The sequence below is a fragment of the Castanea sativa genome, chromosome 1 (genome assembly GCF_040712315.1).
Source record: "Castanea sativa cultivar Marrone di Chiusa Pesio chromosome 1, ASM4071231v1".
NCBI lineage: Eukaryota > Viridiplantae > Streptophyta > Magnoliopsida > Fagales > Fagaceae > Castanea > Castanea sativa.
This window is the reverse complement of record NC_134013.1, coordinates 77,242,729-77,268,161: the sequence shown is the minus strand read 5'-3', so window position 1 is coordinate 77,268,161 and position 25,433 is coordinate 77,242,729. Positions and strand designations below refer to the sequence as shown.

Genomic DNA, 25,433 nt, shown 5'->3' with positions numbered 1-25,433 from the left:
TGATTCATCATGATGGTTTTGAGCGTAAACAAGGCAATTAAAAAGTTGGTTGGCAAAGGCTGCATTTTCAGTAGTAGGGTCAATAATTTGGGTAGCAAGGTTAACAAGGTGAATTTCAAGTGCTCTCATGGTTTTGTTGAATAGTTTGTGGTGGTCTGAAGAATAGGCAGCTTGAAGATTGTCTAGAATGAATTTAATAGAATCTGGTAATTCACTATAGATTCCATTATGAAATTGCAAGTCTGTGTTCAATACTTCCTGTAAAGTTAATATGATATCACCACTGGAATGAGCCCGTACAAGTAGCACAAAAACGTTCATGGAGCACTATTGTATTGAATGTATCTAAATTATGTAAAACTATAATCCCTGCGCTGGACATTTAGCTCACATATTGCTTGAATGCATCATGATGACTAAATTTAAGAGGGTGTTTGGTAAACCATAAAACTCCTACAGTTTTTATGTAAGGAAAAAAAAATTCCAAATTTAGTTGTCTTTATTTTATTTAATTTGTCTTGAATCATATTGGAACCAATTTTAATTTTAATTTTAATTAGTATCACTTCATGGGGTCAAGATTGTATTGTATATCAATTGACACCTCTTTATATACGTTTAAGATTTAAATCTTTTCCTCTAATTATAAATTATAAAATTATAAATAAATAAATAAACAATTCATGAAAACATCGGTTTCTTTTGTAGGAATATGTATGAGAGAACCAAAAATTTATATATAAAAAATGGAGGAAATGAATTTGAAAGTATTTAAGCAAAAAGTGGTTTATATGGGAATATATCTTATCTCATTTTGAGCTGGCTTTTTAAATGAAAAAAATTAACCAAACCAAAAAAATAAATTAATTACGTTGTTTTTTATTGATTTGATCTTGTCATTTGCCAAACACCCCCAAAATTTCATAAATAGATTAATAGAACAGTTGGCTTCGAATCACAATTTATTCCTACAAATGGGGAATAATATCACAAGATCAAACCCCTCATCCCCCACCCCCCTCCCAAAAAAAATTATTATCAAATTATCATCATGTAATCCTATTTTATAAGAATTTAGAATCTTTATGTAAATAAGGGTGCTTTGAAAAATTTTTAAGAAAATAAAAATGATAAATTACACTAAACTTTATTGAGGTTTTACAAAATGACACTGTTTAAAAAAATTATACCAATTAACTTTGTACAACATTACACTTCTCTACATGAGAAGGAATTAAAAATATGTATATGGAATAGACCATTAGAGAGAAGACATAGCGTGATAGAGTATATTATAAACTTATTATATTTCTATAAACTTTAAGGGGAGGTATCATTTTCATCGTTTAGAGGAAGAGCATTTTGTGAAAGAATAATAAGTGAATTGGAATAGCCAATAGTTTTGTAATTTAACTTACACTTTTTAATAATTTTTGAGGAGATATTCTTGGTTCAAACTCTCCCTCCTCAACTATTGAAAAAAAAAAAAAAAGTAAACTGGAATAGCTAAGAGCTTTAAATTCAATTAGTTCTTCTTGGTATTTTTAGAGGGGATGTTCATGGTTAAAATAATTAAAAAAAAGTGTTGAAGAATGTCTTAGAAATTATATCTATTGTTAATATTTTATATATTTTTTAGAGAGAGAGAGAGAGAGAGAGAGAGAGAGAGAGAGAGAGAGAGAGAGAGAGAGAGATGCAAGTAGAATCGATCTACCCATTTAGTGTTCTCCCCCATATTGTCAACCCTGTTCAAATTAAAAAGTGTTTAGATTCATTCCATCCTGTATAAATCAAAGCAAATGTGCGTCATTCCATCTCTCTCTCTCTCTTTCTCACTGAGATATTGTCGCGGACCCCCTCGTGTTGTGATCATGTAGATCGAAGCAGATATACATCTTCTCAACTCAAATCAATCCAAGCCAACTCAATCGACAAGATAGATAATAGATCTATTGTGAGTTTTAGTGTTTAAATCCCCCAATCACCCGTGTGAGTTCATGCTTGAAAATTTTTGTGTCGACAACTAACTCGTAACAGCCATCGATAAGATCAAATATCACAATGAGCGATACATCGGCAATTCAGCTTTTAGTTAAATCGACCCCGATAGCGATAGTGCAGTTCTAACTTATAAAAACTCCTCCAAAACTGACCAATGTACATTGGAGTAAAATAAATTAACAATAAAGCAGTTCACCCGTACACACAGTTGCTAAACGTTTCATGCGTATATATTTTGTGTGGTCAATTTTATTTGGTAAGACGTCAGTAGAGAGTAGATATCAAAATACTGAAAGAAGAGACAATGATGAATAAAGCCAAAACCCTCCATTCGAACTCACCAATAAAATGAGGACAGTGCATCATTTTCCCTTCGACAATGACATTGTCCTTACCACAGTCTCCATCATCGTTAGTCACGTTGCCTCCCTTTCAATTTCCACGGCATCTTTGGCCCCCAAAAAAAAAAAAAAACCTATAACGTAAATATTACTCAAAGTTCAGCTACGTGTAGTCCATCATCATCAAATTCATATTAACATGAAGTGATAATTATTATTTGTACAATGATTACAAGCAAATGATCAAGAAATAGATTAATTTATCTCAATTATATCAAAAAACAATATGTACTATTTTGTACTATATGAGTTCTATCTGTTTTTGTTTTTGTTTTTGTTTTTTTTTTTTTTTTGGGGGTAACCAACCACTAAGCAATAATACATGGGTAGCCTAGCTATGCCCAAGTATATGAAAGCAATTCATATTTCATATAATGGGACACCCACACCCACAAGCATAGAGTCATAGACGCTTCCACATACACGCACAGGCATAAATGACAATAAACAAGCACAGGCTAGGTCAAGCACATTCATTTATTGGGGAGGTTACCCTACATTAATTGGAAGGGTTTAGGTGACAATGTTTAATACAAAGGCAATGGGATACTTTTAGTTCGCCGACACTGTACGTACCTTTTCAGTGAACCCCTTCACTTCTCACACCCTCTATAACTATATCTTCTTTCTCTGCTCCCTCTGTACTTTACTATCACTGCCTCTCTCTCTCTCTCTCTCGAACGACATGGTGCAATCAAAGAAGTTCAGAGGCGTCAGGCAGCGTCATTGGGGTTCATGGGTATCCGAAATACGCCACCCATTACTGTGAGCTTCACCTACTATATCCACATTACTCTAAACTATCTTAATATATCTAGTTCAAACTTTTATGTTTCTTCACTTTTTGTATCAAACACCTTTGTTTATTTTGTTATTCTATGTGTTTGATAGGAAGAGAAGGGTGTGGCTAGGCACATTCGAGACTGCTGAAGAGGCAGCTAGAGCTTATGACCAAGCTGCCATTTTGATGAGTGGGCGCAATGCCAAAACCAATTTCCCAATAACACAGACTCCGACTGGGGAAACAAAGAGTAGTACTGAGGAATCTCCATCATCACCAAAGGGTGGTTTATCAGAAATTCTACACGCTAAGCTTCGAAAATGTAGCAAAGCACCTTCCCCATCCATGACTTGTCTCAGGCTTGACACTGAGAATTCTCATATTGGAGTGTGGCAAAAACGTGCGGGTCAACGTTCTGATTCCAATTGGGTCATGACTGTTCAGCTTGGAAAGAAGAACAGCAATAATAATGCCACTGATGAAGCTCAAAATAGCTCATTGCCTTTGTCTTCTGATCAGTCTCCACCATTGATGTCAGGGCCTGAACTGAGAACAGAAATGGATGAAGAAGAGAGAATTGCACTGCAAATGATAGAGGAGCTTCTTAACAGGAATTGCCCTAGCCCTTCTTCATCATCATCATTTGGTATTCAGGAAGGAGAGGAAAGTCTTTACCTCTAGTCATTTATCCCATGGTTACTAAATTATATGGTGAAACAAACTTCTAGTGTTTGTATAGAGTTTACTTTCCTTAATTATATGTGTAGCATAAGCTTATATACTGTGTGCACAAAGAGACAAATTGAAAGATAAGCAATTGGGATGTCTTTGTGAAGAGCAAAACCCATATGATAAAACCAAAACCAAATCAATGTCTCAAGGTTTGGTTATATGTCAGTGTGACAATGAATAAATGGAATTGTGTTCTATTAAAATTTAGTTCTGATATTGTTGAGTGAATGATACAATTTTATTTTTTATTTTTGAATGACTGATACATTTTTAATTAGTTTCTATCATTATTTCTTGGGTCACCTTTGAACACCTACCAAAATTACCAATTTTGTCATTATATATGATTATATGCTTAGCGCAAAAAATACACATTTATCCTTAATTTACAAACTATGCAGCAAAATAACCTTATTTTAAAACTATTTAGCAAAATGTTCCTATTTTTAAAATTTGATTTTCATAAAATCGAATTAGAAGTGAAACTCGACATTAGCAATGTCAAATTCTATATATGAAGATTTTGCCACTTAAATATTTTTGAAATTTAAGTGGAACTTGATATTGCTAATTTTGAGTTCCACTTAAAAATATACATTCTCAATTTTGAAGATATTGAGTTTTACACATAACTCAATTTTCTTAAAATCGAGTTTCAAAAATAGGAACATTTTGCTAAATAATTTCAAAACAGAGGTATTTTGCTACATAGTTTATAAATTAGGGAAAATCCATGCTTAGCAATTCCCGTGTATTTGTTGACACAATACGATGAAAACGTATTTTGCATAAGGAATATGCAATATTGGACAGTCACATCAAGTGACACATTATTGGAGAGAATAGATAGTGTTTAATTTTAATTTAAGCTGAAAACTTAGGTACAAAACTATACTTGAATTAAAGGATATGTTTTTATTTGGATTACGTCGAAATATATTTATTTTTAACGGTATTCACTGAAATTCTTAATCATGGTATTAATTGGACCTGACCATGATATGCATATAAGTGCCAAACACTTCACAGAATACTAGTTTTTTTTTAATTAGAATACCAAACACTTCATTTGCTTCGTTGTAAAATATTGTACAGAAAATATTTTTAGCATTAATTTTACTATTGATACCAAAAAGTTGCATGAAAGTTACCCCCTTTCGTTAGATAATTTACGGCTTTAATTTAAAAGTATGAACACTTTCAAACAGTTTCCAATATCAGATAAATACTAGTATTCTTTAAGTAAATAGAACTCAAAATTAAATTTTTAAACAAACTTAAAATAAATTATATTTTATTTTCATTGAATCTTAGTTTCTAGATAAGATTTTATGTGTGGTATTGATCAGAGCACAATCACCACTTAAAAATCACATATCCATATTTTGTATGTTATGCAACAAAGTTAAGTTTTTTTTTTTAATGATATCTGTCACTTTTCATTTTTTTCTTGTGAAAAGTCATGAATACATTTTTTAAAAACTATCTCATAATGTTATTCGTGTTCATCCATTCCTCTCAAACCCATATAGATGGAGGCAACTGCAAATTAATGTTCGTTCCAATAATAATACCAAAAATTTAAAAATGGAAATCCATAGATTGAAATTCTTATATTTTATTGTAAATGACAAAATGTTGGTACAAAGTTTTTTTGATGCTATATATTGTATTCCATAATTAAATTCAAATACATGTATATAGACGGTACTAATCAATAAAGTAAAAACAATATTATTTTTTATTAAAATAATTGAGTTCAATATAATAATATGTTTGAATTTAATTGAAAAACTAATGTAATTTACATTAAAAAAATTATAAGCAATTTTTACCCTTAAATAAATATATAGATGTAAGAAATCATAATATTAAAGGTGCCTATGTGTGTGTGTATATATATATATATATATATATTGTAAAGTTGTGATTTACAACTATGTTTTATGTTGGCTTTATTCTATGACAAAAAGTGTTGTATTTGCTTTAATTTGTTCATTGTATTTTGTGAGATTTTATTGTATTAGGTTTAGTATTAAGTTGGTAAAGAATCAGTGCATTTTCGCGATTGACTCGCAAGTAGCTCGCGAGAAGAGTATCCCGCAAAAAGGGCACGTGAGAAGTACATGCTGGAAACTGAAGAGTCGTGCCAGCTTGGAGGATTTCGCGAGTGTCTCGCGGGTAAGGTCTTCTTGCGAGATACCCACGAAACTCTCTGCCTGGAGGATTTTTTAGTGTAATTTTCTTACCCTTCACCCATAATATATATACTCTCATTACCCACAAAAATATGAGAGGTCATTCAAAGAGAAAAACCCTAGATAGTTTTTCTACAACACACACACCCATCTTTTAGAGAGAGAGTTACCCGTCCTTAGTGAGAAATCATTGTAGCCTCTTCTCCTTCCCTCTCCCATTGTCATATTTTGAGAGGAGATTTGTACCCACACCTTTTTAGAGTGTAGAGAGTATTTTGAAACTTGGGAAGTTTAGGAGATTTGCCAAAAGAAGCCGGTGAGGCTTGGCGGATGCAAATCGGGGGTATTGCGGGATCCGGAAAGGTAGAGAAGATATGACTCCAAGAAATCCGTTGGTAGCAGGAGCTTGGAGGGCTCAAGTATATTGGGTAGACTAGGCTTGGAGGGTCTTTTGTTATTTGTGTACTCCAACTTTATTCTCTAGTAGATTAATTTACCGCTTGGAGGGTGGCGGAGAGGTTTTTCATCGAATTCTTCAGTTTCCTCTTCAATAACACATCGGCATGTTATCTTGTGTTTGTATCCTTCTTCCCTTACTCTTGTGCTTTACTTTTATTATTTGTTGTTTATATGTATGCACTAGAGTAATATTGGTTGATTGCGCTTCATTTACTCTTGCTTCCGCTCTTAGATAAGTTAGAGTAAAATCAACCGAGCCGTAATTTTTAATTTGAGGTCTAAACAAGCTCTTGTGTTTTTAACACAAATCTAAGCTTTCATATATATATATATATATGAAAATTGAAAGCAGTCATTCTCAGATGTGAAACACACGTCCATTTTAGCATCTTCCCCTCATTTTCACATTCACAAACAGTACGATTTCACATGCAAGTGGGAGACATATTACATGCATCTCTATTGTAAAGTTGAATTTATTCAACTATGTCTTGGTTTTATTCCATGCCAAATTTGTTTGTAATTCAGTATTTAGAAACTCTATATTTAGGTGGGAATAATGTAAGGGTGGTGTGAGAGAGAGTGTAAAGAATTGATCAAGAGTTTGCAACAAAAGGTGACTCGCGAGTGGTGACTTGCCAAAATGAAGCACTTGTGTGAAACATGTAGGAAGTTGAAGAGTCAGGACAGTTGGATCACTACAGGACAAAAAGTATAGTTTGACATGTTTGGTAACTAGCGACTGGAACTCACAACTCATCCCAATCGCGAAGTGACTAGCCAATGCACCCTATTTTGCTGAAACATGACTTTTCACATTCCATCTCATACCCTACTATAAATACCTTTATACCCATGAAATGTAAAAGAGAGAGAGATCTTCTAGAGAGAATTTTGAGGGAGAAACCCTATAGAAAAACAAGATTGATTCATCCATAATCTTTCATACTTTATTCTCCAAATTCCTCTACTCTCACCCTCTCCATTGTCATACCCATAAGAGGATTATAGACCAAATCTTTATCTCGCTAAATTTAGAGTAGTGAGAAGGTTTTTAGTGTTTGGGAAGCAGTTAAAGAGAGAACCAATTTATATTGGTTGATACAATAGGCTAATTGTGGGATTCGGAAAGTTAGAGAAGACACGGTTCGACGTAATCTTGTTGAAGCAAGAAGCTTGGAGGGCTTAGGTGCATTGAGTGAATTAGGCTTGAAGGATCTATTACTATTCGTGTATCCCAACTAATTTTCTAGTTGATCATTTACAACTTAGAGGGTGGCAAAAAAGTTTTTCACCGAATTCTTCGATTTCCTCTTCAATAACACGTGCCGGTGTTATCTTGTGTTTGCATCTTTCTTTCCCTTACTCTTAACTTTTAATTTCTGCTAGTTGTGATTAATGATTGGCTTAGAGTAATATGTTAATTTGGATATTTCTTTTATTTCATATTCCGCACACAAATTGTTTGAATATAAGCTTGCTTTGAAAATTTTGTATTTGAGGTCTAAATATTCACAAGTGTTTTATACACTAAGTGATTTTTCACCTACGAAATGAATTTAAAACAAAAAAACAAAAATAATAATAATAATAATAATAATAATAATAATAAAAAGAAAGGTCCGTAGCACAGCTGGAAAATAATGTCAAGATTAATTTATAGCTATATATAAATTAAAGTCTAATATGATGAATTTTCTAAGGTTTGATATGAACATCTTTATCATATTCTTTGTCCTTCAATGGAGGCTGGAAAAAAAAAAAAGACAAGAAATTAAAAATGAAGCTATTGTATGGCTTATATCAATGCTTTGCGACTTGTCTTAGGAAGTCAAGATAGTGACCTTGAAAAAAATGTCCCAATATCGATTGCCAAGGAAATCATCCAAGAATGAAGGGAAGCCATGCTTTCAATTCCTTTTTCCCCTCTATTTCTTTTTCTGTAAATAAACAGTAGGGGGAAAAAAAACCTAATTAAAACTAATATAAAACCCACAGCATATACCAAACTCTGATGCTTCAACACATATGTATATATCATAAGATGCAATCCTAAAAAGTTTGAAGTTAATTGATTTTTCATTTTGTGCCATACAATTGTTTAGATATTAAAAAAAATAGTAGTTACGATCTAATTATAATAAGCTATCAATTAAGCAAAGACAACAATTTTTTATTTTGAAATTTTCAATAGTTAAGAATAAAATATTTAAACCTTGTACTTTTTTGTAGAAAACATCATAATGTACTAATTAATCTACAAGGATTAACAATTTTTTTTTTTTACAAACTTATTTAAGTTGGAAGAGCATCTATGTTAGGACTGTGACTAATGTGTACTGTGTACATATCATCATTTTCCATACGCATATATATAATTAAATTTGAAACAAAGAGATACCATTAATTAATCAAATTAGGTGACACCATTATTTACCTGTCGATCGAGCAAATTACAATATCATTGATCAAAAACGTCAATTTCACATTAATTCTAAAATATTTTGAGATAAAATAAGTTGTTAGCCACAACATTTTTCTTCTTAAACCCACCCATGTGTTCCTTATTTTCAACTTTTTCGATCCAACTTCTTCAACCCAATCTTGAATTAAACTGGCCCCATCCAATTAAGTACCTCGCAAATGCATGTGAGTTGTTCCTAATTTATACTTAGCTTTTTTAAGGTCCAAGCCTCAACTGTCTTGGCTATAGTCCATAACTCCATTTCCCAACAACTGACAACGTGGTGGCATGCATTACGTGTGTTCATCGATTATCAGCCATATATATGGACATAAAGTGGTGTAGCTAGTTTATTTCTACTTGTAATGTTTAAAGAAGCTGTCTTCTCTTCCTACACAAATTTGGGAAAGACTCTCCCAATCCAATAAAGTATGGAAATTTTTGTAAGAAATATCACGTTCACAAAATTTTCACAATAAATTCTAAATTACTAGTTATTATTGATGGAGAAAAAAAAAATTCGATAGTGCATGGCTCAGATTAGAATTAACCAGCAAAAAAAAAGCTTATTATCTAAAATTTGTTATGAAAGTAGCTTATTCAATTATTAAACTCATCCCCCTAGTTTGGGCAACTCACCTCTCCTAAAATACAAATTATTTACACTGACCTCTTCTCAAATAGATGATTGAAAAAAGACTTTAAAAAAATTTTGAATTTCCTAATTTACCCTAAACTTAAACTATGGTCCACATTGAGAAAATTTACCCTAATCTTGAATTTCCTAATTTACCCTAAAATATTTAAGTAACTTTTCACATTGAGCAAAATTTTTTCAAGTCTCTGATAGATTTTCTACGTACAGTCACAAGCATAAGACTACACTTGGCTGGGCAATTTGATTCATAATGCTCGACAAATATTGGGGACTTGAAGGACACACATGACAAGTAAAAAGCCATACAAGACAAAGGGGCAACCAGGGTGCCCATAGTTTAGCTAGACATATGCACGGTTTAAGCCAATAATACACCATGGATCAACAAATGAGTAACCCATTATATTAGTATGCCATATATATATGCATATAAATCATTAGGTACATGGCTGTTATAATTAAGTTATGACTTCCAGTAAGTTATGAAACAGAAAATTTTAAATGGCAGATATAATTAAAGGTTTATAGTAAATTTGTTGTCTGATTGTCGTTGAAAAACCAAGAAATTCAGTGCCGCGGCATAGACCTAATGAACTCAATGTCTAAAAATAAGGCTACTAGGATGCCCAAGTGGTTGGTTAGTCATCTCTTTGGAGTTTCTGTTGTCATGTTTCTGTATCAGTATGGTCCCAGATTTCCCACCAAATTTCTGTACTAGCTTTGAAATTAGAATTCAGTGCTGGTCCATATATATATAGGGTCAAATGTCAATAACAACGGCCTTGAAACTATGTTTCATTGCTGTTAGAATTTGGGCCTAGGAGGTTCACATTCACACTAACAGTCAAATAAAAATCCATACACATGCCTACATTCAGATGCAAAAACAAAAACAGCTAGCTACAAACAAAATCTTTTACAAATGGTAACTATTTGACAAACTTTATGCCTACATTCATTGGTAATGGTAACCAAACTCTACTTAACTAAACCTCAAAAACTCTCATAAATATTTATAAACACATACACATACACATGCAACAACAAATACAGCTAGCTACAAAAAAAATCTTTTACAAATACAAACTAAACCCAAGTCCCAATACATGCAAATGAACGTTAAGTACTTATTCACAAAATTGAAAACCTAAATGCTGAGTACATCCAGTGGTACCCTCTTATCCAAACAATAGAGTGATAGACACACTGTCAACTCACATGCACCAGTATCTTTTAAGTTTCAACCTAAAAAAACTTATGAAACTACTCCTTGAAAAAATTTACTCATATTCCTTTAAAGTCTCTTATCTTCTTCTCCTATGAGGGACCATTTGGACCAAAGCCACTATAAAAGTCTTATATTCTTCTCCTATGAGAGGACCATTGGTCCATTCGGGCCAAAGCCACAAATTTTATAGTTTTGGCTATATATGTGTTAATTTGGTGATATTAGCACTAAAAAAAAAAAAAGCAAAAAGAGGGGCTTTAAGACCCTTGAAAGTTTTTCAAACAGAAACAATCAAACGTTTGACAATTTCACTAAATAGCTTTGAAGTCCTTAAGCTGAAATTAACTATAATCTCAAAGATAAATAGTGAGTTTGGTTCAGCTTTTTGATATTTTGTTTTTTGAAAAAGTTGAAGCTTTAAAAAGTGCGGTATAAAATTGGGTTTTTAAAAAAAACTAAGTGTTTGGTAAAAACTGTTTTTTGAAAAAACTGAGTATTTGATTAGCACTTATAAAAGTGACAGTTTGAGTGATAAATTACCAAAAAGGACAACGAGTGATAAATTACCAAAAAGGACAACGTATATATAAAAGAGTTTATTTCATACTTAAATCAAATACTTCATAATACTTAAATCAATTTTTCTTCATTCATTTCTAAAAACTTCATTCATAATATTTTTACAACACTTTCACAAAAAATCATTTGTGATAAATTGATCGATACTGATTTTAATTTGAACTTACTATTAAAATTATTTTTTTCTCACCAATATTAACTAATAAAAACCTACCACTTAAGATTTACTATGAAAGTATTGTGAAAATATTGTGATAGCATTTCTAAATATTAATTTATTATTCTTTATTTTATTTTTCTCTTATTTCTTTATTTTTTTTTTATCCATATTTCCTTATTTTTTCCTTCTTTTGTTTTTCCCTCTTTTTTTCTCCTCCACACACGTACCCTTACTCTTTTATTTTTTTCTTTCTTTCCTCTTTTTTCCCAACCACTTAATTCCTCCAAACTCCAAAACATTCCACAAAGCTTTTTTTTCTTTCTCTTTCTTTTATTATTTTCTTTCTTCCTTTCTCTCTTTTCTCTTACCACTTCATCTGTGAGTTTGTTTCCCTCTATCCCATCAAAACACACAAACTTAAAGGTCACACACAACCACACCATTTGATTCTCATCAAACGGAGATAGAGAGAGGGGGAAATCACCAAGGGAGGAAAATCGCCTCCATCATTTGCTGATCTGCTTTGCCTTCACTATCGCTTGTCTTCCTCCCCACTGCTGCTTGATCTCTTTCCCGCTGCCAACGACATGTGATAGAAATGGGTCAATTCGGTAAAATTGTGTTATAAACAAAGGGATAAAATTGGGTTTTTAAGAAAAATTAGTGGGCAATTTGGGAAATTTGCGCAACTTCCAACAGTAACATGAAACGTGCTTCAATGCTTTTTTGCGAATGGTATGCAGTGGTAAAACCTAATAAACATTAATATTAGTTGGGTTTAATGGGGTTAATACCCATTTAACCCAATTGATAATTTGGTGGTTTGGGCCATATTTAAGTGGGTGGGTAAATGAGTTTGGTTCATTTTGTCTTCCATAGTCATACCTATTAATCCTTTGAAAGTATATAAAAAAAAAATATGCATTTTTTTAACACTTGAAATATCTACTATTTTTAGAATAAATAATTTTATATTCCATATGAGTAGGACACATTGTTCAGCAATCTACTGGTTGGGTTTTAGATGGAATAACTCTTGCTCATGGGTTTGATCCCTCTAGTTGTGCTTAACTGTTTTTTCATCATGATCTAAAATGACGAAATAAATATTTTGTCACCAATTTGAATATCTTTAGTGACGAAATATTGATTTCGTCACTAATTTAAACATTTATAGTGACGAAATAGATATTTCGTCACCAATTTGAACATTTTTAGTGACAAAATATTGATTTCGTCACCCATTTTAAATTTCTAGTGACGAAATTTTCTTTTCCTCACCGAATGCTAACATTCAGTGACGAAATTGTTTATCCTCACTAGATTTCGTCACAATAACCCACTTTTGTTGTAGTGTCTCAACGTTTTGGAACAATGGACTTTCTATTAAAGCGTATTTCCAAAATTACACCAAATGCATGGTTTGGATTTTCAGTAGCAAAAAGCATTTTTTGGAGTCCTAAAAGTCGAAACAAACGCACACAAAATCTGAAACTTTTACGCCCGGGCACCTTTAATTCACTATAAATTATAAATCCAAAACTTTAAAATATTCACCTTAATTTGCCAAATCCTTAAAATATTCACCTTAATTTGCCAAATCCTTAAAATGCTAATAAACATTTCAATTGAAATTTTATATTGCGAAAGCTCTAATTCTAAAGCTATAGCTATATCGTTAAAGCTTTTCTTCTTACAACAATGCCAAACAAACACACATAAGGCTCTGACGACTCATATTTCTTGGTAAATAAGAAATGTAATATTACTTTTCTAATAAAGAAGACTGATTATTTTGTTGATAATAAATAGATCTTAATTTTGCATTAAGAAAACCCAAATATATAATCAAGTTAAAATATAGATTTTGAGATAATTTTCAGCACGTAATTATAAGAAAAATTGTTACATCACACCAAGAATTTCTATGCTTTGTACGCATTATGCGTAAAATATGAATACTTGGTGGCCACATCTTTCAAGAATATCATGCGGCAACTTTCAAAAAAAAAGAATAACATGTGGCATATACGCTAAGTGAAGTTTTCTGGCGTGTTTTTTTTTTTTTTTAAATAATTCCTGGGGTATTTTATTAACATGTTTCACAGTCCTGCATCTTATGGCACATTACCAAAAAAAAAATGACAAGAATAAATATTGTGTAAGTTATTGTAAAACTTAGGCTTTAATAGCTAGCTACTCTTTCCAAACGTCCCCGTAACAAGAAAGGGAGTAAAGTTATTGGCGGAGGCAACAGCAACCCACATCTCAGTTCAGGTAATTGCAAGCCAGATAATCTCTCTTATTAATGTGAATAAAATCTACAGCTAAGATTTGTCTGCAATGAAAAGGAAAGCACATGTTACATTCAAGCACTTAATATTGTAACATATTAAGTATATAAAACATGCAAAGGCACGTTGCATATATAGACCATATATGCTTTTCTAAACTTTCATAAAAAAAAATAAAAGTAAATAACCATATGTGGTCAAATAAAATATTGACCTTTACCATCTACCTTGTAAAGCCACTTTCTCATTTCCAATCCATATTGAAAAGTACTGAATACTATAGTACTAGATAGTATAGAAAATTTGACTGAGATAATTTATGGTACTATGCTTCATTAATGCCATCACTCTTTGTACAACATTATTGTAAAAGAAGACCTTTGTTTTTTGCTGAATATTGTAAAAAGGAGACCTATAGGGGCATAGTACTATAGGTTAATTGGAGGACCACAGTCATTGTCCTAAAGCTTACGTTAAAGGCTACCTCCCCAAACATTACCAGAAAAGCTGAGACTGCATAAGGTACTACCCTAGCTAGTTGGCTTGCTATATAAGCTAAAGTAATGAAATAGAGCACTTACATGAGGTTTAATTTGCCGTGAAAGTTAGGTCACAATCTCCCCGCGTAATTGGACCTTGTAAAAACAAAAAACCAAGCACGAAAGTGACAATAACCAACCTCAAAAGCTGATCATGAATAAGGGGAGAAAAGTCTCAAGTGCTAGACTTTTTCCATGTAGGTCCTAATGCAATTCAAAGGCTATTTCCATGGCTTTGAATGAGGAGCTGCCAAGAGTCCTATGGCCGGTATATCTTCTCTTTGACATTTTCTTTTGGTGCTTTCTTATTAATTTTCTGATTGTACAATATTTTAATTGATAATTTTTTATTTTTAACAAAAATGTCCGTAGCTCTTCTAAGCATCTGATTATTTTGTGTATAATCCTCCCATTAATTATAGGAAAGAATGCCTTGAAAGTGACCCTTAAATACTAACTAAAGTCTCTGAAATCAGGTTTTTATGAACCCATTAGTATTATTTGTCCAAAAAATTTAAACTATTAGAAAAGAATAAATTTTCACTTAATTATAGTATAAAATAAACATGTTCAGTCTCCATATAATTTAAGTAAATATTATATGAGCATAATATATATATATATATATATATTAACTTGAAAAAATGTTAATATAAACACATCTCTATATGGAGCCCCTAACAAAAAAAAATAATCGTTTAACATTGACATCTTTAGCCTAAGTGGTGAACTTCCCTCTCTCCCTCGCTGAGAGTGGGAATTGTCAATAATAATAATAATAAATGAGAAACTACAATGTTGATTTCTCAAGTTTACTTTCAGAGTATAATTGGTCTCTCAAGTTTAACTGAGCACAATTAGTTCTTCAAGTTTAAAAAAGGCAAAAATGCAAAATTGACCTTTTAACTTTCAATTTTTGTCATTTTAGTTCTCTAACTTTCAGCTTTGTCATTTCAGTCCTCTAAGTTTCAATTTTTTTCAATGTAGTCTTCCGTTAGAACCCAGTTATCTTTTTCCGTTAAGTGACCCTCTAACTTTTAGCTCTCTTTTTTATAATAATTTTCACAATCAAAAGAAAATTAAAAAAAAAAAAAACAAGGGGAACGACGTCATTCCCCTTACTTGAGAAATCAAAACCTTGAACATGTCAGAGAAGTCCAAATCATATACCTGAATCTAAGTCCCAAATGAAACGTAGCCAACAAGGGTGTTCTCGGGCAACAAGCCAATGGCACGCCTCAAAGCCGATTTGACATAGCCCATCTCCTCCTCGATCATGCAAGTATTGAGCACGAAAACGAAATCTAGGGAAAGTGTATTGATCGATGGTGTGTTGAGCATAGACTTCGCCGGGGAGATTGGTATCGGAGATCATGGAATTGTGAGGAAGGAAATGGTTGCATTGGTAACAGAAGGGGCAAATCCAAATCTTGGTGGCGAAGACGACGCCAGCGTAAGGGTTGAGAACAGAGGCACAGGTTTTGCAGCGAAGCGGAGCGTGGGGATGTCAGGGTGAAGGCGGATTGGAGAAATGGAGGCAGCAAGTGGGATTACGCACTTGCTCGCTTCAGCCTTCGTTCGTGGCCACACGTTCCAACTCATCTGAACTCCGTCGATTCCCTCTAGATTTGTGTTTTCCATTTCCGACATTTTTTTTTACAGCTTTTTTTTAGTTTTCTTTTGACTATGAAAATTATTATAAAAATATATATTAAAAAAAAAATCAAAACGATGTAGTTTTGATCACTTAACAGAAAAAGATAACTAAGTTCTAACAAAAGACTACATTGACAAAAATTGAAACTTAAAGGACTGAAATGACAAAACTGAAAGTTAGAGAACTGAAATGACAAAACTGAAAGTTAGAGAACTGAAATGACAAAAGCTGAAAGTTAAAGGGTCAGTTTTGCATTTTTGCCTTTAAAAAATAAGTTGTATTAGTTTTTTTATTAACTGTCGTTAGTGGTATTACTTACGTGGCTAACGGAATAATAATTTTGCATTTTTTTTTAATGACTTGTCATTTTTTTAATGACATGACATTTTTTTAATTAAAAAATTACAATAACTAGTTTCCACTTTAAATCAAATCTAAAGCAAACTAACCCAGTTGAAATCAAATATGAAATCACAACCTGGTTACAAATTAAATCTCATTCATTATTTGATTTTTGTTTCACAAACGTATGACGGCGAAAGAGAGATTTACAAACTGTGAGGGCAACGATCAGTGATACATTCTTTATTCCCAAAAATTTCATCACAAGCGTAGAGACTGCCCTCCACTCATCTGTAAACAGATTGTAATCGAGTATAATCAAATTTCAAATCATCCCTCTCAAAATTATCGAATGAAACCCAATAGAGAGTGTCACCATCATCATCAGTTGCAGCACTATTACCTCCACCAATCAGCTTGCACACGGAGACAGGAGTACTGTCGAGTTGTTCCCAAGACTAATCATTGATGTTGTGTGTGAGAAAATGACATCTAGGAGGAAAATTGTTAGGAGTAGGCTGACTAAGGAATGAACTGACGAGAATTTGTAACTGGGTTGTGATTTTAGATTTGATTTCAACCAGGTCAGTTTGCTTTAAATTTGATTTAAAGTGGAAACTAGTTATTGTAATTTTTTTTAATTAAAAAAATGCTAAATCATTATAAAAAAATGTCAAGTTATTGTTTTGTTAGTCATGTAAGTAATACCACTAATGACAATTAGTAAAGGACTAATACAACTCATTTTTTAAACTTGAAGGACCAAATGTGCTCAATTGAAACTTAAGAGACTAATTTTGCTCTGAGAATAAACTTGAGGAGCCAACATTGTAGTTTCGCCTAAAAAAAACCTAATAATATATTTTCATCAATTTAGACTTTCAAAGCTAAACTGGAGGCCAACTTGAAGCCAAAATATTACGCCTCCACTACCAAAATAAATAAAATAAAACACATAAATTTCCCATGAAAAATATTAATTTTTTTTCCAAGTTCCAAATTCCCTCACTCTCCCTATCTTTGAATTTTAAAGATAAATAAATTAATTGCAAAAAAATTATGGAAAACATTTGATACTTCTATGAAGTTATAGATCACATCCTCTCTTGGGCAAGAGTGGGCGTGGTTTTAACTTTTAAAGTGTCATCTTCAACCTCAAGAAATTCTCATTATTGAAAAATATTCTATAACTTCTATGTAAACTTCAATCTCTCATATCTCCTTCCACTCTTATCCAAATTAAACAAACTAAACTCCTTTCAAAAGCTTAGGAGATGTAGATTCTAGCATGCTTTTTTTCCCCAAAAACCATGAATTTATTTTACAAAAATCAAGGCACAATGTTTCAGGTTTTAAAACTAGGGTTTGATTTATCTCTCGCGCCACTACCAATGGCCACGAAATTTTAAGAATATGTTTATGATATTGTTTTCTACAAAATAAATAAATAACATGGTTTCAGCCGATCAAATAGGATGTGGTTTGAGATAAAAAAGGTCATTTGTTCATATTTAATATACATAAATAATAAAGTCTCTTAATGTCAAATTAGTGACTTATGATTGACTCTATTATATTCCCTCCTCTCTTTCCCTCCATCCAAAATGACCATTAAAATCAATTCTTACCTATAAGGCCAAGAAGATTTAAGGAAGGGGAAGGACAACCTCCCTCTGTATAGCCTACAAAGACTTGAGCCCCTAATGGATTCCAAGGGCCGGGTTAAAAAGGATACTCATGAGTCATGGAGTTCGGAAAAAAAAAAAAAAAATGGTAAACTACGTATTTGGTCCCTATCCTATACATCATATTTCAATTTGATCCCCAACCTTTCAATTATGTCAATTTAGTCCCTAACCTTTTAGTACTATGTCAATTTAGTCCCTATAGTTATCTTTTGGATGAAAATTGATGACGTGTCTAATGGCCAAATTAAAAAATTAGTTTCCGTTGATATGACAATAAACTAAAATTTTATTTTGGCTGTTTGTCATGTAAGCAATTTTCATCTAATATATAATGGCAAGGACTAAATTGACATAACATTAAAAGGTTAGAGACCAAATTGACACAATTAAAAGGTTAAGGACCAAATTGAAATATGATGTAAAGGTTAGAGACTAAATATATAATTTACCCCAAAAAAAAAAATACCCCACTAACATAACCAGAGAATTCACTTGGGGCCACGACGATGAATGGAACATATGTTTTTGTGGGCTTAAATTACAAAAAAAAAAAAAAAAATAGAGATGATTTGCTTGCTTATGCAGTACATTTCTACATTATTTTACAGGGCCCAGCATGATCCTAAAGGCCGAACTACTATTGTAAGGAATTTTCAATTATGGAAGCAAAAGAAACCGAGTGGCGAGAGATTTGGGCCAATCTGGGCTGGGACTTGGAGCACTCAAAAACTACAGCAGCATGCCTGGCCTAATCTTCTCTAAAGATAGCCCAAACCCATTAACTGTGCTTAGATTTCAATCTTAATTGGGAACTTCGGCTTCTGACACTGTTTGGCCTCAAGTACTAGTGCCCATTTCCAAGGCTCCAAGCACGTTTTCTATATTTTGTGTCAAAAATTTCCAGCGGCAGAGCCATGGATTATGAGCAAAAAAATTTGTGTTGCTATTTTTTTTTTTTTATGATCCTTTGTGTTGCTATTATTGATTTGCAGTGCATTGTATGTGAAATGAAAATGAACATCCTTGACAGGCTGTATGGTTCACCAAAGAAAAGGATTGACAAGATTACTTAAGGGTTGGCTTCCCTTGAGCACTAAAGAGGACTCGTTATTGACGCGTACCTTGAAGTGACACATCCTAGTCCTGTGTCATGTCCTATATTCTTGTTTATAGAAGGGAAGCTTCCCCTCAATTTAAAGGGGGGAGAAAAGTAATATTATATACATAAACTCTTCGCAACTTGTGTTATATTAAAAATCATCACTTTCATCGTGTATGTCGAATCGTCAATTATTGACACCACATTATAAAAATGTATTAGTATTATTAGAAAAAAGTCTTCTTCTTTTTTGCATATTATATATATATATATATATATATAGAGAGAGAGAGAGAGAGAGGGTATTGGCATGAGAAATTACGTAATTTTACCATATTTAACTTTATATTAATGAATATAAATGCGAATATTACTATATGCTGAAGGTCTTGATATCGATATTATTTATAATGCCATTTGTGAATTGTGATCAACATCAACTCCGAAGACGAGAAAATACAGAAATTGCAATCAGCATAAATTCCTAGGACCAAAATAAATGACGGTATAGATGCTAATACAACAATATGAAGATAATTTACCTTTTTCAAAATTTTAACAGGATATGCTTTTGTAAAGCACCGATTGAATAGTTTTTTTACTGAAATTTTTATTCACTTTTTTTTTTTCCTATTTGATAAAAGCATAATTGTGCGTGAATCTTTAAAAATCTGTTTATAAATAAATTAATTAATAAGTTAAGGGGAAAAATTAATCCAAAATCCAAACACATGAAATGGAGTATTTAGTTTAAACTATACAATATCTATAATATAAATATTACATAACATGAAAGAAGTTTAACTTTTTATTGACTTCTAATATTATTGCACAAATTCTTTCTGTTTTTTGAGGAACATTATGGCACAAAATTCTGAATGCCCATATTTAATATATTTACACAAATCTTTTTATTTTCTTTTCTTTTTTAAGAAAAAAATGCTAAAGCTATTATGAATTTTACTTCAAAATGTTTACAAATTGATATGGCAAAGAATATGATTAATGGATTTTAACTACCTAATAAATGAATATTTAAATTAATTTTATGTAATTAGTGATACATCAACATATTTTAAATCTTTTGAATTAAAATTTGTAGTATCCTAGCATCATTCATAAAACTTAACGATGACCCATTGCCCTCCCTAATTGCTTTTTTTTTTTTTTGAAAACTCTCTAATCACTTGTTTAATTAACTTTCTTTTTTTATTTATTGAAGAGAGGGGGGAAGTTGGGTTTGAGAGGATTTTGAGGGGGTAAGAAACCCTCCAAACTCCTCATTATTAATTTTCTAATAAAATCGGGGGCATTTAGAGGGGAAAGGGAAAAGTTCCACGTCTATTTAAAAATAAAAAATAAAAAAATTAAATTGCCAATTTAACCCTTATGATTTTGATTAATATCTATTCCTTTAAATTGAATAAAAGAGCTATGTAGAAAAGATGAACAAAAAAAAGGTATATTTGTCAAATTATATGATGTATTATCACTTCCTTTCTTTCATATTTTGATTTTTAAAACATTCAAACAACAAGAAGGAATAACCTTCGAAAAGAAAAAAGATCCTCATCTAACGCTAAGCACATGTTATGAGTATCTTCTTCTCTCCTTTATCTCCAAACTTTCAAACACAATATGAAAGAAAATGAACTGCCACACTATTCATAACCCACCTATGCCCATTTGGCGATGGTATGAATGCTTTACAAGCAGCCCAAATTCGACAGCAATTCCTTCAACTACCACATGAAAAAGGCCCAGTCGATTATGGGATTAGTACTTGCCTTCATTACACGAGCCCATAAGGTATCTCCCTCATTGTTTAGTCTCCGATTGAGTTTTGCTCCTAGTTTGAGTCAAATGAAGGCCCGACCCTTCTTTAGGTTTGGGAAATGTCACCATCTGCTAATTAACTTGTCGATTATTATTATTATTATTATTTTAAGAGTTGAACTTGAACCCATAAGAAATTTCCATTAGCCTGACCAAACTCATTGCACATCTCATCTTTACATGTAATAAAGCTAACTCGTTTTAATGGGTAAAGATTATAAATTTATATGTTTCAACAATAAAAATATAGATAAGGCTTAGCTCCAGTGCATTGGAGTTAACATGATGCGGACACGTGTCTATATTGTGTCGACTCCAATGCACTAGAGCATTGGATCTTAACATTTTTACATGTAGTAAAGCTAATTCATTTTAATGGGTAAAGATTATAAATTTATAAGTTTAAGTAATAAAAATATGGATAAGACATAGTTTCAATGCATTCATTGCATTGGAGTTGACATAATGCGGACACGTGTCTATATTGTGTAGGCTCAATACAATCTTATCATTATCTTTGTTTACTAGATATATTGGGATTGGTTTAAAACTTGGTAATGTTTTCCTTATCTTTTCATAATAAACATTAAACAGTTTACCCTCTCTATTATTTGATAGAAAATACAATAGAGAGAACAAAGTCCTCGTTACAATAAAATAAGGGAGCATATTAGAGCATCTCTAGCAGTTTATCTAAATTTTGTACTGTTTAGATAGTGAACAGTGATATTTAGCTTTTACCTACCTATTTTTTCAAATACACTTTTCAACAAATTCTCTATCATTTTCTCTATCTCTTTTAAATATTATTTCTTCATTCATTCTTTATTCATTATTTATTATTTTTTTAACAACTACACATCTTTCAAAAAAATTTATTCAATACCTGATTATTATAATAGAAAAAACATTGGAAGTATGAATAATAAAAGTTACAGGCAATTCTAATCCAAAAATGAAAATAGAGAAGCTATTAGAGTAGGGTTTTTGGGATTTTTTTTTTCTAAAATTGGCTTTAAATAAGCAATTAGAGATGCTCTTCATTTTAAGCTAAAGGGGACATTACAACTACCTATATTTAATGAAAAATAGTGTAAATTTTTTTGAAAAAGGAATCACATTTTTATGATCGTGACAGATGTTACCGTTAGGGAGCTTGTAAATAGAATAAAGATTGACAGCCAGCTTTCAAGAGCAGGTAGGGTACGTAGGTCGGCATGGAGGAGCATAAATTGTGAGGAATATTCTTATCCTTAGTTTGGGTTTTGTTTTTTTAAGCAAAAGAAAAAAAAAAATATATATATATATATATATATATATATTATTTCTTAGCAAATCGAAGTGTAATTCCTTACAATATTATACAGCTTAAAAGTATTTCATTATATTTGTATTTCAATAATAACATTATTGTTATTATATTATTGTAAGATTATATTATCTCATCATTTCTCCCGCTTGCAAAATATTAACATAATTATTATTCTTGCTATAAAAAAAAACATAATCATTAATTGATACTAATTTCATATATAAAATATTAAAATTTCAAGTTTTTTATATTTTAAACAATGCCAAAAATTAGAGATTTGATTATAAATGACATATTGTTACTAAGAAACTTAACATAAGTATAAACTGTACAAAGCAAACACATAATCTAGCAGAGTAATTGTCAAAATCATAAATAATAGGTCTTATTATTATTTTTTGGATAATGATAGTTAGTAGCATTGATTCTCAAAAAAATATAAATAAAAAGTGTTGTGGTAGAAATGTAGCATTAACCTTTATATTTATAAGATTAATTCTAAATTTCACTTGATATAAGTTTTTTAATTATTACACATTTGATAAAATACATAGGAAAAAATACAAGGTGATGTAACAGTAACATTAACCAAATTTATACATGATATAATTTAAACCTATGTGTTATTTTAATACACAAGCATGCAATTCTAATTTATATGCTTCCCGTAAAAATATGTATAATATATTTTTATTCTTCCAGGAAAGCGAGAATAATTGGCAGGATAATACTCCTATATTTCAACTATGTGATTCAGACTAGTGTATCATGTAATTGTAAATTGGAGATTAGTCTTTCAGGATTTATCTCTTGAAATTTAAAAAAATTACACATATCTTTCTTCTCTTCTTCCTTTTTCTTTTTTTCAATCCTTCTCTTAGAAATTGCTACCTCCTTAGTTCTTGAATTAATAAAAATGGTGTACTTTATCTTCTTTCCCATCCCTTATATGAAAACCAAGTTCAGTTCATGCAGCACAGAGTTCCTGGTAAATTCCAAATAGTATATATTAGCTATGCTTCATATCGTTTCAGAAACAAATGGAAATTGTTCACTTTGAGAATAGCAAATTCTTGGTTACGACCTGTTTTCATTACTGTAAGTGCACAATTGCACCTGGACCCAAAGAAGATTATGGGCTCAGGCCCAATGAGCCTTAAACAATAAAATTTATAGAGTGTGGGCTTGAAATCTAGGTTAGAAGTGTTGGGAGCTTGATAACAGACTTTTATAAACAAATACAGGTAAATAACGAATGATAATGGCAAATGGATCTCCTCGGACTCGAGCCGAGGACTACTTCTTTATTATTTCTCTTTCTTTCTTACAGGTTACAATCCTTAATTTCTTTTCTTTTTCTTTAGAGAGAGAGTAAGCGAGAGAGGGCCAGAGAGAGAGATCCCTATTCTTTTGCCTTCCTCCCCTCTTAAATACCCATTTTTTAGATGCCTTTTGGGACCTTGACTAGAAGTTTCTACCCTACTGTTCGGGGGTCACTTCCCCATTAATGCGGCCAGGGAGGTAGGTGCAGAGCCTTTAATGCGGAGGTGGCAGCCTTTGCTCTAGATATTTTCCTTAATACTGGTGTATCGAGAAGGTTCAGAGTTTCCCCCTTTAACCATTAGTCTTTCTAGAGTTGAGCTTTGACCTTCATAATGAAGCTTTGAATTCTCTTGGGCTTGTCCGGGGATAAGCTCGTCCTCGGCTGTACCCTTGGACCCTCGGGGTATTGGCCAACTCGTAGAGTTTAATTCTGGAGCAGGTCGGCCCTTCATGCTACAGTCCAAAGGCCCATATACCCATTTAGGTCCTTTTACTCCCCACAATTACCATACCAAAATCAAGCTTTCTAAATTCTAATCAAACTACATATATAATTGTTTAAAACATGATAGATATTGGTGAGTAAATATGAAGCTAAGGTTCAATACATTTGTCTATCTTTGATCTAGCCATGGTGGTTTGCTGTGTTTGGTGATCATAATTTTATAGTTGCTGCTGTAGTTCTGATTGGGAGGTGTTTTCTTGATCTTCTAGCTAGTTTACAGCTAGTGCTTTGTACTTTTGTACGGATTTTTGGGGTTGATTAATGAAATCTCTTGTTAATGAAAAACGAGTCGAGATTTAACACATCTATATGTATGTGTGTGCATGCGCACGCATGAGAGAGTGTATGGGCACAAAGTGTACACATATGTGCAAAATTAAAATATTCTTATACAATTTATATTATCATATTTAAGAAGTAAGCTGGCTGGCTTTACAATGAGTCGTCAACTTGCGCCATTAATGCTAATTACTTTTTTTTTAATTTAGTTGTGTGTTAATGTATTTTTATAATAACATATTATTATAAAAAATCAAAATCAATTAGTGTTTTGACCTGATAATAAAGAATAATCATCGTAAAACAAATGCTGTAAATTTGAAATTTGAAATATTATCATAACTTAAAAAAAAAAAAATCCAAATCAGCCTGAATAAAGTTGATGTCTTTCTTCTCAAAAAAAATAAAATAAAAAAAACTCTTGCAAGTATATGGCTCTTTAATTACACTGTCCCACATTCCCACTTTGTATCTGAAACCAAATCGTTTTGATTGAAACTAATAAAAACAAAAACTGTAAAGGTTCTTTAACTTGGCAATGTACATACTACATCAAATCCATCTTTTACATTTAGAAAAAAGTTCTTCTAGTATCCGCTATATTATGGAAGATTTTGTTCTGTGCACAATGAAGAGGCAAGACCCCCCTCAAAAAAAGAGGCAAGACAAAAGTGTATGAAAAAAACTTTACTAAAAAAAGTATTAAAACCATTTATGATGCAACAAGTGAAAGCCAAAAAAAAAGATCCAAAGAAACTTTGAAAATGAAGGATGGTTTTCTAAGAAAAAAAAAAATCGTCTTGTTAATGAAAGAAAATAATAGAATGGGAAAGAAACCAAAAAAAAAACAAAAGTGGAGTAATTTAAGGGGACCATTTTTCCAAGAACATAGTACTAA

At 31.8% G+C, this 25,433-nt stretch overlaps 1 protein-coding gene across 1 annotated transcript; it reads left to right on the top strand.

Moving 5' to 3' along the window:
• Positions 1 to 2,961: 2,961 nt before the first annotated feature.
• Positions 2,962 to 4,127, top strand: LOC142610049 (ethylene-responsive transcription factor WIN1-like). The gene is made up of 2 exons (XM_075781763.1): positions 2,962 to 3,167; positions 3,294 to 4,127. The coding sequence occupies exons 1-2, from the start codon at positions 3,088 to 3,090 to the stop codon at positions 3,862 to 3,864; spliced, it is 651 nt and encodes a 216-aa protein (XP_075637878.1). The 5' UTR covers positions 2,962 to 3,087; the 3' UTR covers positions 3,865 to 4,127.
• Positions 4,128 to 25,433: the final 21,306 nt, after the last annotated feature.

Excerpts from the sequence above, each read along its gene's own strand:
- LOC142610049 (XM_075781763.1), top strand. The coding sequence starts at position 3,088 with ATGGTGCAATCAAAGAAGTTCAGAGGCGTCAGGCAGCGTCATTGGGGT. Across the intron at positions 3,168-3,293 it reads GAAATACGCCACCCATTACT|GAAGAGAAGGGTGTGGCTAG; the intron begins GTGAGCTTCACC and ends TGTGTTTGATAG.